Raw genomic sequence first — 21,395 nt, 5'->3', positions numbered from 1 at the left:
GAATAAACAATGCAGACATTCCTGGCACTAAAATAACATTTTCTCTGTTCATTAGTCACGGCTACATGCCCCTCTTATATTACTCTTGCTTTTCATTTGGAATTTTTATTCACAAAAAAAAATAGAAGATTTACTGTTATGCAGACTGCTGCATTATTGTAATAATTGTATAAATAATGTCAAGCCATTCTTGACTCCGTACTGGAATTTAAACTGGCAGGCGGACAGGTATTGGACAGGTATTGTTTACTCTTGAGCTTCGCTAAAGAATAGAACAATTTCGCTACTGTGAGCGCAATTTCAAGGTACTTTTCGTCATGAAAGCAATCAAAATCATATCTATTTCTGTAATATATCTTTCATTCTATCAAATGAGACTGAAAAAATGAGAATATAACCATAACAACCATACAAAAATATACCGCTAAGCGGCCGCTAATGGCTGAGAAGTGAACTCCGCTATTTATGGTCTGATTTCTTTCATTTTTGGTGTGTGTGAAGAAGTATCTTTCCATCATACATTGCCCAAGTTTGAATAAGATAACCCAACAAACAACTGAGAAAATAATAATATAATAATAATAATAATAATAATAATAATAATATCTTTATTTATTACACGTACATGTACAAGGTATACAGGCGTAGCTGACATCAGTGACATACTACTGTATAGAAAGCCGCTTGTTATGCTGAGTGAGGGCCTGGGTTCGATTCCCAGCCAGAGTAGAAACATTGGACGTGTTTCTTTCCACCTGTTGTCTATGTTCCCCATCAGTAAAATGGGTACCTGGGTGTTAGTCGACTGGTGTGGGTCGCATCCTGGGACACTGACTTAAGGAGGCCTGGTCACAGACCAGGCCGCGGGGGCGTTGACCCCCGGAACTCTCTCCAGATAAACTCCAGATAAACACTAGTCAGCTAACACCCAGGTACCCATTTACTGATGGGTAAACATAGACAACAGGTGTAAAGAAACACACCTAATGTTTCTACCCTGGCTGGGAATCGAATATTTACCAAAAATCATATATGGCTAACCCAAGCCAGGTACTAAAAATAAGCCACGTTGACTTTTTTGGGTTATCCTAGGTTCTCTACACGTATGCTGTTGTGTGTGATAATCTATAGAGAGAAAATAACTTTTTTGTTTCATGTTTATGGCACAGTACGAGTGTACATCAAGTTAGCCCTGTGTTATACTCCGTTTTCTCTAATATAAGCCACCAAGACAGAGATAGGAGAATTTATTTATTTATTTATTTAGTAATTTTAGCATACATACAGAGGTACAAAAAAATACAGGTAAGAGCAGCATGCCAAAGCCACTTATATGCATAGCATTACGGGCTGGCTTAAAATTAACTTAAGATTAACTAAGCAATGATGAAATCAGCGATAAAACATTATTGTAAACAGATAACTATAAAGCACAAATGAGTATTACAAAGACAGGTCATATGGTTGCATGCATTGCTGTACATTCAGTCGAATGGAGTATTCTGTTAGGTAGTGTATTTAAAAAAATAACAAAGTTAGATTGGGTCCTAGGTTTAACATTTGTGTGATATAATTGTGAGTAACATATAGGATATACAATTTATAAGGTTCAGTTATTCAGTATTTATTTGGTTTTGAGTGAGTAAGTGATCTTTGAGAAGAGACTTGAATTTATAAACAGGTAGTGTTTCTTTTATATTTACAGGTACTGAATTCCAGATTTTAGGGCCTTTTATGTGCATTGAGTTTTTGCATAGCGTGAGATGGACACGAGGAACATCAAAGAGTGATCTGTGCCTTGTGTTATGGTCATGTGTTCTGTTGAGGTTGGCAAGGAGATGTTTGAGGGGAGGGTTAATATCAGAGTTAAGTGTTCTATGTATGTAATAGGTGCAGTAATAAGTATGGATGTTTTGTATGGTGAGTAGGTTGAGTGTTTTGAATATTGGTGGAGTGTGCTGCCTGTAGTGAGAATTTGTTATCATTCTAACTGCAGCCTTTTGTTGGGTAATTAGTGGTCTGAGATGGTTAATTGTTGTTGATCCCCATGCACAAATTCCATAGGTGAGATAGGGGTAAATGAGAGTGATAAAGGGCCAGGAGGGCTGACTGTGGAACATAGTACCGTATCTTCGATAGTATGCCTACAGTCTTGGAAATTTTCTTAGAAATTTGTCGTATATGTGTATGAAATTTGAGTCTATTATCAAGGTGGATTCCTAAGAATTTTCCCTCTGTTAGCTTTGTGATAGGTGATCCGTTTATCATTATGTTAAGAGGGACATCTGTAGCTCTGTTACCAAACTGAATGAAGTAGGTTTTGTCAATGTTTAGTGTAAGTTTGTTAGTCCTCATCCAGGTAGATATTTTCTGTAATTCAGTATTTACAGTATTGGCTAGCATGACTGGGCTCGGGTGAGAGAAGACGTATGTAGTGTCATCTGCAAAAAGTGTGGGTTTGAGTAATTGCGAAGCATTTGGTAGGTCATTTATGTATAGGTGAAAGAGAAGAGGGCCAAGGACACTTCCCTGTGGGACACCAACTGTAATTGGTTGAGCGGAAGAGCTTGCCCCATTTGCGTACACATATTGGCTTCTGTTGCTGAGGTATGACTTGAGGTAGTTGAGGGAGTGCCATATATCATATCCTCCTCATACCTCCATCGAACTGCTCGGTGTTATGCCAAATATTATTAATTCTGGAGTATTTAACATGTTTTATGTTATTTATATTGTTTATTACGTCATATTAGATCAATTGTGATAGGCAAATAAGCTGTAGTGTTGATATTAGCGTAATAATAAAGCATATTCTCCTGCATCATGAGACTGAGCTCATGGCAACCGACAGTGGCTTCAAAGCCACCTTGTCTTTAATGGATAATGTAATGCGTAGGTGCTTTACATAATGAGAAGCATTTCTGTTATTCATTGGAACCATGGCTAGGGCTAAAAATAAGCAGGTTAAAACAATAAATGGAGAAAAAAAAATTGGAATGACTTATGCAGCAAGTAGCGCCACCAAACAGTACCAGCAGGTTGGTGTGGCGACCCTGGAAATTTGAAATTATGCTAGCCAAAATTAGTGCCGAATAACTGAAGGAACCGAATAACTGATTGCCGGATTTGTGATGGCGGACCTGTACAATACTGTATTAACAGAGGAATTCAGCCAATAAGCACACTGCAGATTTAACCTAGGATAACTCAATACATATTTCTAATTACATTTTCTATTGAATTGCTAAATACTTCCAATATCTTAACCCCTTGACTGTCGCAACCCCACATCCTGAGGCATCTCCTGGTGTCGCAAAAATTAAAAATAAAAAAAAAATTATTTTTTCTAATGAAATGATAGAGAATCTCTTCACTATGGTAATGACACCAAAAATACGAAACTTGATGGAAAACTTATGGAATTACACTCTCGTGAAGTTAGCGACCTCAGTGATATTAACCCTTAAACGGTTCAAACAGATCGATGTTCAAATCCGTAGTGCTCCAAAAGTAGATCTACGTTTTTTTTTATATATTTTCAAATATAACAAAAAATAAAATGTAGATATAAGTTTTTTACACATTTTCAAATGTAAAAAACAAAAGAAGATCTAATTTTTTTTACATACTTTCAAATGTTGAAAAAATGTATATATACGTTTGGACCGTTTAAGGGTTAATGAATCGGCGATTTCCCCCACTTTGAGCCCTGTTTTCGGCTAATTCCATTGTTCCAGTCGACCAAACTCATAACTATTTCTTTAGAACTCCATTTTTTCTATCGACTGAGTACAAGAAACTGCCCATTTACCAATTTCAACTACTGAATAAAGTGGTCAGAAATTGGCAATTTGGCCAATTTCATGCAAATTAAAAAAATGCCAATTTCAAAATAGGGTCCAGAATGAACAATGCAGACATTCTATAAATAACATTTTCTTTGTTCATCAGTCACATCTCCAGGCCCCTCTGATATTACTCTTGCTCTCTATTTTGAATTTTTATTCAAACAAAAAATAGAAGATTTACTGTTATGCAGACTGCTGCAATATTGTAATACAGTGGACCCTCGCCTAACGAACGCATCGCATAACGTTAAATCCGCCTAGCGATACATTTTAACGCAAAAATTTTGCCTCGGCTAGTACTAAAAAATTCGCTCAACGCGATTCGTTCAAGACGTATCCACATGCGGCCTGAGTCCACCTCACTTGTTCCGTGGGTGCCAGTGTTTACAAGCCAGCCACCGTGGTCGCTTCCAAGCATACAGTCAGAACATTTCATATTATCACAGCCTTTTTAGTGATTGCACCTGCAAAATAAGTCACCATGGGCCCCAAGAAAGCTTCTAGTGCCAACCCTACAACAAAAAGGGTGAGAATTACTAAGGATATGAAGAAAGAGATCATTGCTAAGTATGAAAGTGGAGTGCGTGTCTCCGAGCTGGCCAGGTTGTACACAAAACCCCTATGAACCATCACTACTATTGTGGCCAAGAAAACGGCAATCAAGGAAGCTGTTCTTGCCAAAGGTGCAACTTTGTTTTCGAAACAGAGATTACAAGTGATAGAAGATGTTGAGAGACTGTTATTGGTGTGGATAAACGAAAAACAGATAGCAGGAGATAGCATCTCTCAAGCGATCATATGTGAAAAGGCTAGGAAGTTGCATGACGATTTAATTAGAAAAATGCCTGCAACTAGTGGTGATGTGAGTGAATTTAAGGCCAGCAAAGGTTGGTTTGAGAGATTTAAGAATCGTAGTGGCATACATAGCGTGATAAGGCATGGTGAGGCTGCCAGTTCGGACCACAAAGCGGCTGAAAAATATGTGCAGGAATTCAAGGAGTACATCGACAGTGAAGGACTGAAACCTGAACAAGTGTTTAATTGTGACGAAACAGGCCTGTTTTGGAAGAAAATGCCAAGCAGGACCTACATTACTCAGGAGGAAAAGGCACTCCCAGGACATAAGCCTATGAAAGACAGGCTTACTCTGTTGATGTGTGCCAATGCTAGTGGTGATTGCAAAGTGAAGCCTTTATTGGTGTATCACTCTGAAACTCCCAGAGTGTTCAGGAAAATCAATGTCGTCAAGGCTAATTTGTGTGTGATGTGGAGGGCATACAGTAAGGCATGGGTCACTAGGGACTTTTTCTATGACTGGTTACACCATGCATTTGCCCCCCCTGTGAAAAATTACCTAACTGAAAAGAAATTAGACCTTAAGTGCCTCCTGGTATTAGACAATGCTCCTGGTCATCCTTCAGATGTGGCAGAGCGAATTTCTGTGGAAATGAGCTTCATTAAGGTCAAGTTTTTGCCTCCTAATACTACTACTCTCCTGCAGCCCATGGACCAGCAGGTCATTTCCAACTTCAAGAAACTGTACACAAAAGCTATGTTTGAAAGGTGTTTTGTAGTGACCTCAAAAACTCAATTGACTCTAAGAGAGTTTTGGAGAGATCACTTTAGCATCCTCAATTGTGTAAACATTATAGGTAAGGCTTGGGAGGAAGTGACTAAGAGGACCTTGAACTCTGCCTGGAAGAAACTGTGGCCAGAATGTGTAGACAAAAGGGATTTTGAATGGTTTGAGGCTAACCCTGGGAATCCTATGCCAGTTGAGGAATCCATTGTGGCATTGGGGAAGTCCTTGGGGTTGGAGGTTAGTGGGGAGGATGTGGAAGAGTTGGTGGAGGAGGACAATGAAGAACTAACCACTGATGAGCTGCTAGATCATCTTCAACAGCAAGAGGCCACACCTGAGGAAACTGCTTCGGAGGAGGGGATAGAGAAATTGAAGAAGTTGACTACTTCAAAGATTAAGGAAATGTGTGCAATGTGGCTTAAAGTGCAAACCTTTTTTGATGAAAATCACCCTCACACAGCTATTGCAAGTCATGCTGGTGACTATTACACTGACAATGTTGTGAAACACTTTAGGAATGTCATAAAGGAATGGGAGGTACAGGCCTCTGTGGATAGATATGTTGTACGACAGAGGTCCAGTGACTCTCAAGCTGGTCCTAGTGGCATTAAAAGAAAAAGGGAAGTAACTCCGGAAAAGGACTTGCCACCTCAAGTCCTAATGGAAGGGGATTCCCCTTCTAAGCATTAACACCATCCACAGTCTCCCCTCCTCCCATCCCATCAATCATCACCAGATCTTCAATAAAGGTAAGTGTCATGTAACTGTGCATGTCTTCTTCAGTTTGTGTGTATTAAAATTAATATTTCATGTGGTAAAAATTTTTTTTTGTTTATACTTTGGGGTGTCAGGAACGGATTAATTTTATTTCCATTATTTATGGGGAAAATTAATTCGCCTAACGATAATTTCGCCTAACGTTGAGCTCTCAGGAATGGATTAATAGCGTTAGGCGAGGGTCCACTGTAATTGTTAATTGAATGGCTAGTTGGACATTTATTGGATAATGACATCATATGTTTACTTTTTAACATTGGCAAAAATCAAACATTTCCCCTACTTTGAGCTACATTTCAAGGTTCTTTCATAGTAAAACCAATCAAAATCATCTCTATTTTTATGTTTTCCATTCTAACAAATGAGACCAAGAAAACGAGAATACATGTACAACCATAAATACTATACGAAAATAGACCACAAAGTCGGCATTTTAATTAAAAAAAAACAGTAAGAGTTTTTTTTTTCTCATTATGCACTGCGTGCTGCAGGATTTTTTTTTATATGGTGCACACTGACCATACAGACCCATTCTCTCACATGTGGGCCTACCAGCTTTCTCCTGCCTGATTTGAAGCTGCTAGAATTTATGAGTAGTATGTACAGTGGACCCCCGGTTTGCAATGCTATCGGTATCCGATAAATCCGGTAACCGATGCATTATATCGCAGAAAATTTGCCTCGCTTCCCGATACAAAACCCGGTATGCGATGTGGTTCGTACGAGACGTGTCCATGTGTGGCCTGAACTGCCCGGTGTGTGCCAGTGTTTACAAGCCAGCCAGTGTGCGCGCATCTAAGGATACATTCGGTACATTCCATATTATCATTGTTTTTGGTGCTTGTTTCTGCAAAATAAGTCACCAAGGGCCCCAAGAAAGCTCCCAGTGCCAACCCTTCGAGACCAAGGGTGCTAATGACTGTTGAAATGAAGAAAGAGATAACTGCAAAGTACGAAAGTGGAGTGCATGTGTCGGAGCTGGTCAGGTTGTATAGTAAACCCCAGTCAACCATCTCTACTATAGTGAGCAAGAAAACGGCAATCTAGGAAGCCGTTCTTGCAAAAGGTGCAACTGTGATTACGAAACAGCGACCGCAAGTGTTAGAAAATGTTGAGAGACTGTTATTGGTGTGGATAAATGAAAAACAGATAGCAGGAGATAGCATCTCTCAAGCATGACGATTTGGTAAAAAAACTGCCTGCAACTAGTGGTGATGTGAGTGAATTTAAGGCCAGCAAAGGTTTGAAAGATTTAAGAATTGTAGTGGTATACATAGTGTGATTAGGCATGGTGAGGCTGCCAGTTATGTTGTGCGACAGAAGTCCAGTGACTCTCAACCTGGTCCTAGTGGCATTAAAAGAAGAAGGGAAGTAACCCCAGAAAAGGACTTGCTACCTCAAGTCTTAATGGAGGGGGATTCCCCTTCTAAATGCTAACACCATCCACACTCTCCCCTCCTCCCATCCCATCAATCATCACCAGATCTTCATTAAAGGTAAGTGTCAATTATTCTTTCGTTATTTATTGTTATTTATTGTTATTGTTGTTATTGTAATTACTATTCTATTGCATTAAACTTAATATTTCACGTGGTAAAAGTTTTTTTTTCATACTTTTGGGTGTCTTGCACGGATTAATTTGATTTCCATTATTTCTTATGGGGAAAATTGATTCGCTTTCCGATATTTTTGGTTTATGATGAGCTCTCAGGAACGGATTAGTATCGTGAACCGGGGGTCCACTGTATACGTCAAACACAGTGGCTCGTAAGACGTATATATACGACCGAAACAGTCAAAGGGTTAAAAACTATACTTTGCATATCAAGGATCTTTCTATAAAGTAGTAATATATGTCACTCACCCTAATTGTATAATATACTGTATTCCACTTTATAGAAATAAAGTTTGTGTGTTTGTTACAAATTTTATCTTGTTCTGTTATGGATGTCAAATAAAAGAGGACATGAGCAACTAGTCCTATTTTTGAAGATTGTTTTGCATCTTCCTTCTGCCCCGCTGTTGAAAATTACTGTAAGAGTAAACATGTTAGTGGTACTGGGGTTGTTGAAAGCCCCTATAGCACAAGCCGTATTGAGCTCTACCTCCCAGCTCCCAGCCATTAAAAAGTTCTCAATCATGAGAGGACAGTAGTGGTACAATACACAAATAACCCATACATAGAAGAGAGGAGCTTACGACGATGTTTCGGTCTGAATTGGACCATTTACAAAGTCACACTAATGAAAAGGAGAGCAGGATGGGTATACATAGGCAGGAGGTGGTAGTAGTAGTAGTAGTAGTAGTGGGTGTGGTAGCCCCTTTAGGAGATGGAACAGGAATCCAGAGGATCCTAGTCAAAGATGCTGTGGGCAAGAAGTTGAAGGCACTACTAAATTTAGTTCAATGACTTGTCCCAAAGCCTTGAGGAAAGCATAGGTGAGGAACAAAATTGCATGATGGACAGGAAAATCATAGGCAGCCCTATCCAGGAAAAAAGGTAATAATAGGTGACTCTCACCCAACCAGTGAAGTAACTCTCAAGAGATTTGTGCAAGCAGAATGGAACCAGGGACAAGGAAAAAGGGAATTTTCAACTATATATCTGGCTGGTTGAGACAGCACTAACAGGCAAGGGAAGACAACTATCTGGAGACAACAAAAATTTGCCCCAAGTCTGGAGTTACCCACACAAAGGCACGTTAGGGGCTACATTTAGTGCACGAGAGGGAGTATCTGTTGATCACAAAGCTCTGCTACTCATAAATAATATATTACTCTACACATCAGAAAAATTTTTTACCAAAAATTACACGAGCTATACATCAACTAATGGATCAGGGAGTCCCAGCATTATAGTAATCACTCTATGCATTATACTCTCTTAATATTTATATTATTCTGTACAGTGTATTTGTTCAGAGAGAGACTAAGAGACAGAGAGAGAGAGAGAGAGAGAGAGAGAGAGAGAGAGAGAGAGAGAATGCTTATGCTCAAAGTTGTCTAGATTTTTACTATATTTGAAAATAAGCACCAAACCTATATGGGTCATACAGCACAGAGGTGGTTTACATTGTAAAGATATGGGGTTTGTAAAGCTTAGGGTTAATGATGGTGCAAAATTAAAATAGTAGTTGGTACAATAGGTTAGAGTCAGCTAAAAAAAGAGGTCATAGGAGTCTGCAAGAAGGGCAGTTAGTGTATCAGGCACTGAAGATGTCAAGACTGAATTGTGTGTGATCACAGATAGGACAGTTTGTTATTATTATATATAGTTAACTGTTAAAGCCACCTGGCAGTCCTAGCAGAGAAATGCCAAGCATCTTTACAAATTATTTTGTTTACATATCCCCTCAAGGAAGGTTCCTTGATGTTGGTGAGGGGCTCTTGATTTAGGGAATTGGATCTGTGCTCCAGTTCCCCGAATTAAGCCTGAATGCCTTCCACATCCCCCCCCCCAGGCGCTGTATAATCCTCCGGGTTTAGCGCTTCCCCCTTGATTATAATAATAATAATAATAATTTGTTTACATATTGTTTGTGTCTGATTTATAATTAATGAGTAAGTGTGGTTTTCCATTTCAGCAATGAGAATATAATATAACAATAATGATAATAATATCTTTATTTTTAAAGGTACATGTAGAAGGTATACAGGCCTTAGGCCTGGTGCCTAAGAACTGTTTTCCATCAATTTATAACAACTTGTTGTTTTCTAACTTATGCCAAGACTGTTACCAGTGTAACAGAAAATAAGCTGAAAAGGAGACCCATGGGAGATTGTCAGATCATAAACATGGCACTGAGTGGCAGTCTGCAAGTTCATTACCCTCAACATCAGTATGTCCAAGGACACACAAATGAAAATGACTACTTCATTGTGCTTACTCGAAATTTGATATAACTACTATTATATAAAAAAAACACTACGAAGGTAAGTCATATTTCTGGATGGTTTGTAATGCACTTTTAAAAAGTCTGCAACATAAACAAATGAAAAGGTGAGCATGGCTGCAGTGATTTATTTATTTATTTATTTATTTATTTATTTATTTATTAACAATTTGAGCACACATACAGAGGTACAAAAAAATACAGATAAGAGCAGCATGCCAAAGCCACTTATACTATGCATAGCATTACGGGCTGGCTTAATAATAATGATAATGATAGCAAGGAGTATGGTATATAACTATGCTGCAGTTAGAATGATAACAAATTCTCACTATAGGCAGCACACTCCACCAATATTCAATACACTAAACCTACTCACCATACAAAACATCCATACTTATTACTGCACCTATTACATACATAGAACACTTAACTCTGATATTAACCCTCCCCTCAAACATCTCCTTGCCAACCTCAACAGAACACATGACCATAACACAAGGCACAGATCACTCTTTGATGTTCCTCGTGTCCATCTCACACTATGCAAAAACTCAATGCACATAAAAGGCCCTAAAATCTGGAATTCATTACCTGTAAATATAAAAGAAACACTACCTGTTTATAAATTCAAGTCTCTTCTCAAAGATTACTTACTCACCCAAAACCAAATAAATACTGAATAACTGAACCTTATAAATTGTATATCTTAAATGTTTCTCACAATTATATCACATAAATGTTAAACCTAAAACCCAATCTAACTTTATTATTTTTTAAATACACTACCTAACAGAATCTACAACAATGCAAGCAACCATATGACCTGTCTTTGTAATACTCACTTGTGCTTTATAGTTATCTGTTTACATTAAAGTTTTATCACTGATTTCATCATTGCTTAGTTAATCTTAAGTTAATTTTAAGCCAGCCCGTAATGCTATGCATAGTATAAGTGGCTTTGGCATGCTGCTCTTATCTGTATTTTTTGTACCTCTGTATGTGTGCTCAAATTTTAAATAAATAAATAAATAAATAAAAATAAATGCTGTGAAAATTAGTAGTAGTAAAACAAGAGCAAGACCATAGGTCACAGTGGGTCTTTACCAGACTCCAGTGGGCTTAGTTAATCTTTATGAATATTTGTCATATATATTACAATATATATTACATATATATTACAATACCTGCACATTATTATTATAATCAGAAAAGAAGCGCTAAGCCACAAGGACTATACAGCTCAATACCTGCACAGCACAATACGCTCTAAGAATAAAAAGGCACAATACCTTGCATGAATACACAAATAACCTGCATGTAGGTGACTGAAGCTTATGGCGACGTTTCGGTCTTTCTTGACAGAAACGGCGTCACAAGTTTCATTCTCCTATGTACGGGTTATTTATCTATGATCAAAGGAAAACTCAAGTTTGTTACCAAATTAATGTACTGTTATTGATGTTGGGGTTGTTAACGGCTACCAAAGTTTGCGTCTTATGAAACCTTATTTCCCAGGTGTCCGAGTAAAAAAATACGTTGCCCGAATCAGGGCTGGTATTATGAAAAAAAAATTTAATGCGTACAAGAAAAACATAAACAAAATGTTCTCATTTAGGTCAGGTGAACCTCTTTGCCTAAACTTCGGCAGAGTTAGACTCAGGGCCAGGAGCTGCGGCTCGACCCCTGCAACCACGTATAGGTTCCAGTTTGATTACAGTTTGCTTTATTAGTCTGAAGTTAGGCTTACGTTTGCCCGAAATGCTCTGCATATAAAGGGGCTTTCGGCATGTACACCCAAATGTCATTCTCCTTTGTACAAACACTGTATCATGCTAAAAGAAATTTATCTTTATCAATATCACTTGGGTGTCCCGTAGTTCGATCACTACTGCACTCGGCTCATACGCTGAGGTCCGGAGCCAAACACAGGTATCCACAGGTATCCACCTTGACAGTAGCCTTAAAACCCTTGCTCATCTTTCATGGGGAGCTGATCGTCGAACTCTCCTTCGCCTACATTCAGCCCTCATTTTGTCGAAACTCGATTATGGTGACCAGATCTATTCAGCGGCCTCTCCTGCTACTCTCTCTAGCCTTAACCCCATCCATCACCAAGGATTACGTTTATGCCTTGGTGCTTTTTCCTCTTCCTCTGTTGAGAGCCTCTATGCAGAAGCGAATGTTCCATCCTTGTCTGATAGCCGTGATGCCCATTGCCTTCGCTACTATGTACGCTCTCATGATATCTGCAATCCTTCCATATACAGAATAGTCACCGATGTTATTAGACATTCTTTATTTGTTCGTCGCCCCTGTTTGCTCCATCCCTTTTCTCTTCGCCTACATACGCTAGTCTTCCCTTCAGTTATCACCTTTATGTTCATGTAGCATCTCACTTTTCCCTGCATCCCTGGGAAGTTCCAGCTGTTTGAGCAATGTACAATTGCTATGGATCCCATCACACATTGGATTACTCCTTCATGATAAAGTTGATATGTTAGCCAAGAAGAGTACCCAGAAGGAGAATGTAGAATATAACTTTGGTATAACTGTGTCTAGCATTAGGAATAATATTAGGAGAGAAGTAAATAATGAAAATGATTGTTATAGGAATGCAGTTAGAAGCCTGAGTAGATCTATAACCCACTATGATAACATGAACGTAGATAAGTATGTTTATATAATTTATTAAGGAGCAACTTGCAATGTGAACAGACTGACTGATGTTGTAGTGGCCAGGCTTAGGCTTGGTTACAAGTACTTCTGGCAGTTTGGGAGACACACAGATGATGATCAAACTAAATGTAAATTATGTGATCAGGCATATGGTCACTCTCTTGAACACTATGTGCTTAATTGTCCACTCATTGAGGAATACAGAGACAGACAGTATAATAACCTATGTGACATGTCAAGATATCTTATTAATGAAAATAAGATACTAGATATACTAAGCAAATTTCCTAAATTTGCTTGTAACAGATAAGTGAACTATAGATATGTAGATATAAATCCATATGTATTCCTGTTAACCCTTTGGGGCCTAGTTCCTAGGCCTTTTGTGTATCCATATGCTCTCGCGCTACCGTCCACAGGATGGATATGGGGTGCACAATAAACTAGCCACTTCGGTGGCAAAATCTAAATCTAAATCTGAGTCTGTTCTTTCTCACTCCCTTGCTCGAAAGCCCAACTGCCTACGGTAGCTTCCCGCTCTCTTTTTCTCAACCACTTCCGCTCTTATTCTCATGCCATCGCAGTGTACACAAATGGCTCTAAGTCTTCTGACGGCGTCAGATTTGCAGCAGTGTTTCCGGACAGTGTCGTGCGAGGGCATTTACTATCCTCGGCTAGCATTTTTACTGTTGAATTGTATGCCATTCTTGCAGCACTTATCCGTATTGCATCTCTGCCTGTGTCATCATTTGTGGTTGTTTCAGACTCCTTTAGTGCTTTACAGGCTATACGAAAATCTGATACACTTTACCCCCTAGTTCTCCGTAACCAACTTTGGTTACGCCGTATCTCTACCAAGCATAAAGATTGTTAGGTAAGACACATATGCAACAGTTAGGTATCTTTATTCTCGAAATAAAGATACCTAACTGTTGCATATGTGTCTTACCTAACAATCTGTCGGTATTTTATACCATTTTAATGTTCAATCTGTCAGACACTGCAACACAAGGGTATCTTGGTACAGACCTGTCGAAATAAAGATACCTAACTGTTGCATATGTGTCTTACCTAACAATCTGTCGGTATTTTATACCATTTTAATGTTCAAGCATAAATATATTGTTTGTTGAGTCCCTGGTCATGATGATGTACAGAGCAATGAACAGGCAGACACTACTTTGCGGTCAGCAGTACATGATCTTCCAATTTCATATAGAGGTGTTCCATTTACAGACTATTTTGCTGTAATTAGCTACCCACCTTCACACCCGTTGGCAACAACGTTGGTCTGACCTGCTCGATAACAAACTTCATTCTATTAAACCGAATATAGGTTACTGGCCGTCGTCTTGTCATCAGTGTCGAGTTGGGAGACTACTCTCTCCTGCCTTCGCATTGGCCACACTCGTCTTACTAATGGGTATCTCATGGAGAGGCACCCTGTTCCTCTGTGCGAATTGTCAGGTTCCAGTATCGGCTAGCCACATTCTGTTAGACTGCCCACTCTATCAACGAGTGTGTTAGGTGAGACACATGTGCAACAGTTAGGTATCTTTATTTCGAAACGTTTCGCCTACACAGTAGGCTTCTTCAGTCGAGTACAGAAAAGTTGATAGAAGCAGAAGGGACTTGAAGACGATGTAATCAGTCCATCACCCTTGAAGTTTTGAGGTGGTCAGTCCCTCAGTCTGGAAAAAGAGTATTGTTATAAGTAAGTAAGTAAGTTTATTCAGGTATACACAAATACAGTTACATAGAATTATCATACATAGCAGCATATGTGTAGAGAACCTAGGATAACCCAAAAAAGTCAGACAGAGTGACTTATTTCCATTGGGGTCCTTTTACATTATTATTATAATATAAAGGTTATAATATTTTCTTATTATTCTACAATGAAGATAACATCTTATTATCATACTAAAGAGACTATCTACTACACGAAGGTCATTAAGACTATCTACAATACGAGGGTCATTACTAGGAATACGGTAAAATTTACACGTATGTTAGCTAAAAAATAGAAAATCATTCCCCTCCCTTTCTGTAGCTACATTCATCAGACACTTTTTGGCACTCTTCTTGAACTGGTTCATGCTATGACTGGCTTTGACATGTGCAGGCAGTCTGTTCCATTCCTTTATTGCTATACAATAAAAGGTGTTTGAAGCCTGGCCACTGACTGTGGGTACTATAAAGTTGTGCTCTCTCCCCCTAGTACTATGATTGCTGCGGTTCCCAACCTTGACAAAATTGACAGCAAGATATTCTGGACATTGTTTTTGAGCAATGTTATAAACATGATTTAGCTTCAGTTGTTTTACTCTGTCTTCAACATTCAGCATATCCAACTGCTGTAATTCATCCTGGCCTACATGTTCTCTTGGTCCCAGCCCCAGGATGAATCTTACGATTTTGTTCTGGGTGATTTGCAGTCTATCTTTCAGTTTTTTTGTCAAGGCAGAGTACCAAGAAGAGCAAGCGTAATCCATATGGCATTGTATAAGGGCTAGACATAGGGTCATGCGAGCCTCAGTAGGTAGACACTGTGCTTGTCTATACAGGAACTTCAGTCTGGCATTCGCTTTCTTTACTACACTGTTCCCTATCAATTCTCCTGACATGCATGGGTCAAAGGGGATTCCCAAATATTTTACTGATGAAACCAAAGTGATGGGCTCCCCATTACATTGAACATTAAAATTATTTACCCTTCTCAGTTTATGTTTCGTGCCAAAGAGAATGGCTTCAGTTTTCCCTAGGTGTAATGATAGTTTGTTGTCTACTAACCATTTGCTGCAGGACGCCAGTTCCAGTGTTAAAATATTAGCAATATCTTGTGGGTCTTTACCTGACACTAACAGAGCACTGTCATCTGCATACAGTAGGAGTTTGCACTTGACACTGATAGGCATATCATTGACATAACATAAGAATAATAAGGGACCCAGAATACTACCTTGGGGAACTCCACATGTTATCGGCAGGGGTTCTGATTCTGTTTTGTTGATTTTGACTATTTGTCTCCTGTTGCTAAGGTAGGACTTAAACCAGTCTACAGAACCTATACCGATAGCTTGAAGTTTATTACATAATATATTGTGGTTGACAGTATCGAAGGCCTTTTGCAGGTCTAAGGTTACCATACCTATGAGGTTCCCCTTTGACATTTCAGTTCTCAGGTAATCCATCAGATTAATAAGGGAGGTGTCGGTTGCGTAGGATCTTCTAAAGCCCGATTGATAGCTATGGAGAATGTTGTTGTCATTAAGGTACTTAACTACTTGAGAATACACCGCCCTCTCTAGAATTTTAGATATTATACTGAGTATACTAACAGGCCTATAGTTGCTTACATCAGACCTACTATTTTTCTTGAAGATAGGAGTAACTCTGGCCTCCTTGAACCCCTCCGGTACGGTATTAGTGGTGATTGATAGATTTATTATGTGAGCAATAGGGATTGACAGTTCAGTCAAACCCTGCCATCACATAGTCTCTCCTGTTATACTACACAAAGCACAGAGAGTGAACACTGAAACAAGCTGCCTCATTCCAGTTTATATTTGTCCAACCTATTTTTATGTTACCCAAGTAATAGCTTTTATATCCTTTTACTCATGTACGAATTAATTGCTTTACCATATTGTATTACTTTTGTCACTACCACTACTACTACTACTACTACTACCACTAGTGAACATCGAAATGGTACCTCACTAGTATTCACCTCACTCTGAGCCTTTATATACCCTCTGTGTCCATGTATTGTTTGTAATGGCTTGATAAAGCTCCTGGAGAGCGAAACGTTGCCACAATAAATGTCACATTAGTTGCACTTGTGTCCTTTTACTTTACAATCCCCCTTATGTATGCTGGGAGGCAGTTGAACAGTCTCGGGCCCCTGACACTTATTGTATGGTCTCTTAACGTGCTAGTGACACCCCTGCTTTTCATTGGGGGGATGTTGCATCGTCTGCCAAGTCTTTTGCTTTCGTAGTGAGTGATTTTCGTTTGGAAGTTCGGTACTAGTCCCTCTAGGATTTTCCAGGTGTATATAATCATGTATCTCTCCTGCCTGCATTCCAAGGAATACAGGTTTAGGAACCTCAAGCGCTCCCAGTAATTGAGGTGATTTATCTCTGTTATGCGCGCTGTGAAGGTTCTCTGTACATTTTCTAGGTCAGCAATTTCACCTGCCTTGAAAGGTGTTGTTAGTGTGCAGCAATATTCCAGCCTAGATAGAACAAGTGACCTGAAGAGTGTCATCATGGGCTTGGCCTCCCTAGTTTTGAAGGTTCTCATTATCCATCCTGTCATTTTTCTAGCAGATGCGATTGATACAATGTTATGGTCCTTGAAGGTGAGATCCTCCGACATGATCACTCCCAGGTCTTTGACGTTGGTGTTTCGCTCTATTTTGTGGCCAGAATTTGTTTTGTACTCTGATGAAGATTTAATTTCCTCGTGTTTACCATATCTGAGTAATTGAAATTTCTCATCGTTGAACTTCATATTGTTTTCTGCAGCCCACTGAAAGATTTGGTTGATGTCTGCCTGGAGCCTTGCAGTGTCTGCAATGGAAGACACTGTCATGCAGATTCGGGTGTCATCTGCAAAGGAAGACACGGTGCTGTGGCTGACATCCTTGTCTATGTCGGATATGAGGATGAGGAACAAGATGGGAGCGAGTACTGTGCCTTGTGGAACAGAGCTTTTCACCGTAGCTGCCTCGGACTTTACTCTGTTGACGACTACTCTCTGTGTTCTGTTAGTGAGGAAATTATAGATCCATCGACCGACTTTTCCTGTTATTCCTTTAGCACGCATTTTGTGCGCTATTACGCCATGGTCACACTTGTCGAAGGCTTTTGCAAAGTCTGTATATATTACATCTGCATTCTTTTTGTCTTCTAGTGCATCTAGGACCAACGGGCTACTATTGTGGAAAATTAAATTTACCTGGATGTAACTCATAAGATACATACCAGTAAATGGTAACAAAGATAATTAATTTTTATCAAGGTTACAGAGACAAGTAGGAAATTTAGGACACCTAGGTCACAAAAAATGTCCCCCTTCGATACCTACTACTGTCATATCCACAAGTGTCACTCTTGACCTATATTAATTTCAAATGAAATATACATTACCAGGAATTATGGTATACATTAATATATATATATATATATATATATATATATATATATATATATATATATATATATATATATATATATATATATATATATATGCCGAATAGGCAGAATTTGTCATCTTGGCTTAAATAGCAACGTTCATCTTGCCATATGGGACAAGTGAAAATTTGTGTATGCAATAATTTCGCCAAAATCATTCAGAACCTAACGGAAAAAATATATTTGATTGTGTTTGTTTAGTACTAAATTATTGTAAACGTATTTAAAATATATTTAGTTGGGTTAGGTTAAAATAAATTGTTCTTGCTATAATAAGGTTAGGTAAGTTTTCTAAGATTCTTTTGGTGCAAAATTAAAAATTTTTACATTAACATTAATGAAAAAAATATATCTTTAAACGTATAAGAGAAAATTTCAGAAAGGACTTAATTTTAAATGAGTTCTTGCTAATTGACCAGTTTTACATATTCGGCACGACATATATATATATATATATATATATATATACATATATATATATATATATATATATATATATATATATATATATATATATATATATATATAAACACTGATCTCTGGCTGAAGGAGACTCGAACCTACGAACCTTAGGACAAGGTACAAGTGTTTGTGTATATTTCGCATGCTCTCGCGAATTCCTTGCATTGTTCAAATCTCTAGTAAGGCTGATGCATGCAGGGGGTGAGATGAAAAGCTGTAAGCCTTCTCCCTGAAAGCTGGCTGCCTTGGATCAAACGTGTAGCTCATGCTACACGCCAAGGTATTCCAGTGTGGGTAGATTGGTAAAGCACTGCGTACCTTGTCCTAAGGTTCGTAGGTTCGAGTCTTCTTCAGCCAGAGATCAGTGTTTGTGTATATTTCGCATGCTCTCGCGAATTCCTTGCATTGTTCAAATCTCTAGTAAGGCTGATGCATGCAGGGGATGAGATGAAAAGCTGTAAGCCTTCTCCCTGAAAGCTGGCTGCCTTGGATCAAACGTGTAGCTCATGCTACACGCCAAGGTATTCCAGTGTGGGTAGATTGGTAAAGCACTGCGTACCTTGTCCTAAGGTTCGTAGGTTCGAGTCTCCTTCAGCCAGAGATCAGTGTTTGTGTATATTTCGCATGCTCTCGCGAATTCCTTGCATTGTTCAAATCTCTAGTAAGGCTGATGCATGCAGGGGATGAGATGAAAAGCTGTAAGCCTTCTCCCTGAAAGCTGGCTGCCTTGGATCAAACGTGTAGCTCATGCTACACGCCAAGGTATTCCAGTGTGGGTAGATTGGTAAAGCACTGCGTACCTTGTCCTAAGGTTCGTAGGTTCGAGTCTCCTTCAGCCAGAGATCAGTGTTTGTGTATATTTCGCATGCTCTCGCTGGCGCTAAAGCTAACCTATGACACTGAGCTTGACTCTATCATCATTACTGATTCTATGTCATCATTGAAGGCTCTTGGCTCATATAATGACTCCAACAACATGCTCATTGGGGAAGCCAGGTATAGATACTCAAAAATTAGGGACAAAGGAATTAATGTACAATTGCTATGGATCCCATCACACATTGGATTACTCTTTCATGATAAAGTTGATATGTTAGCCAAGAAGAGTATCGAGAAGGAGAATGTAGAATATAACTTTGGCATAACTGTGTCTAGCATTAGGAATAATATTAGGAGAGAAGTAAATAATGAAAATGATTGTTATAGGAATGCAGTTAGAAGCCTGAGTAGATCTATAACCCACTATGATAACATGAACGTAGATAAGTATGTTTATGGAGCAACTTGCAATGTGAACAGACTGACTGATGTTGTAGTGGCCAGGCTTAGGCTTGGTTACAAGTACTTCTGGCAGTTTGGGAGACACACAGATGATGATCAAACTAAATGTAAATTATGTGATCAGGCATATGGTCACTCTCTTGAACACTTTGTGCTTAATTGTCCACTTATTGAGGAATACAGAGACAGACAGTATAATAACCTATGTGACATGTCAAGATATCTTATTAATGAAAATAAGATACCAGATATACTAAGCAAATTTCCTAAATTTGCTTGTAACAGATAAGTGAACTATAGATATGTAGATATAAATCCATATGTATTCCTGTTAACCCTTTGGGGCCTAGTTCCTAGGCCTTTTGTGTATCCATATGCTCTCGCGCTACCGTCCACAGGATGGATATGGGGTGCACAATAAACTAGCCACTTCTGTGGCAAAATCTAATCTAATCTCGCGAATTCCTTGCATTGTTCAAATCTCTAGTAAGGCTGATGCATGCAGGGGATGAGATGAAAAGCTGTAAGCCTTCTCCCTGAAAGCTGGCTGCCTTGGATCAAACGTGTAGCTCATGCTACACGCCAAGGTATTCCAGTGTGGGTAGATTGGTAAAGCACTGCGTACCTTGTACTAAGGTTCGTAGGTTCGAGTCTCCTTCAGCCAGAGATCAGTGTTTGTGTATATTTCGCATGCTCTCGCGAATTCCTTGCATTGTTCAAATCTCTAGTAAGGCTGATGCATGCAGGGGATGAGATGAAAAGCTGTAAGCCTTCTCCCTGAAAGCTGGCTGCCTTGGATCAAACGTGTAGCTCATGCTACACGCCAAGGTATTCCAGTGTGGGTAGATTGGTAAAGCACTGCGTACCTTGTCCTAAGGTTCGTAGGTTCGAGTCTCCTTCAGCCAGAGATCAGTGTTTGTGTATATTTCGCATGCTCTCGCGAATTCCTTGCATTGTTCAAATCTCTAGTAAGGCTGATGCATGCAGGGGATGAGATGAAAAGCTGTAAGCCTTCTCCCTGAAAGCTGGCTGCTTTGGATCAAACGTGTAGCTCATGCTACACGCCAAGGTATTCCAGTGTGGGTAGATTGGTAAAGCACTGCGTACCTTGTCCTAAGGTTCGTAGGTTCGAGTCTCCTTCAGCCAGAGATCAGTGTTTGTGTATATTTCGCATGCTCTCGCGAATTCCTTGCATATATATATATATATATATATATATATATATATATATATATATATATATATATATATATATATATATGTGTGGACTGTATGTTAAAATTAATAAAAAATTACATGTACACATTTATGTAACAGAAGGAGAATTTATATTTATTAGACTCACCAATTAGTCTGGAGATTACGGTGTGTCATAACCCCCCTGCCTAAATTTATGAAGAAAATACTGGCCAGAATTTCAACACAAATAGACAACTTAGCTGGGGTTATATCCTGTTTCCATCTAATTGCGGAGTCCTGTCTAGTCGCCTGATTTCTCACATTATGCAGGACTGCAATTCCAACAATTTCGGCTCCTATTTGAGAGGTTTTAAGCCCAATATAACCCCTAGAGCGACAAAAATTATGCACATTACACTAACGTGCTTGTATCACATTCAAAAACAATGGCATCTCCCCCCTGCTCTTCAGAGCAGTTGCAGAGCTTTCCTGT

General features: G+C 39.0%; 1 protein-coding gene across 4 annotated transcripts in view; it reads right to left on the bottom strand.

Annotated features, from left to right (window-relative positions):
• The window catches only part of PheRS-m (Phenylalanyl-tRNA synthetase, mitochondrial), a 160,223-nt gene extending 148,554 nt beyond the window's left edge, over nucleotides 1-11,669 (bottom strand). Inside the window, exon 1 of one of the 4 annotated variants that reach the window (XM_070095063.1) lies at nucleotides 11,541-11,669. Coding sequence is in view for 2 of the 4 variants with exons in the window: in XM_070095078.1 (XP_069951179.1) it covers nucleotides 11,288-11,295 (8 nt within the window). In the remaining 2 variants the exon portion in view is untranslated. The other 3 variants (XM_070095065.1, XM_070095078.1, XM_070095057.1) reach the window with 3 other exon arrangements.
• Nucleotides 11,670-21,395: the final 9,726 nt, after the last annotated feature.

The sequence above is a fragment of the Cherax quadricarinatus genome, chromosome 4 (genome assembly GCF_038502225.1).
Source record: "Cherax quadricarinatus isolate ZL_2023a chromosome 4, ASM3850222v1, whole genome shotgun sequence".
In the NCBI taxonomy this organism is placed as follows: domain Eukaryota; kingdom Metazoa; phylum Arthropoda; class Malacostraca; order Decapoda; family Parastacidae; genus Cherax; species Cherax quadricarinatus.
Note: the sequence above shows the minus strand (reverse complement) of the source record. Positions and strands in the feature narration are given on the sequence as shown.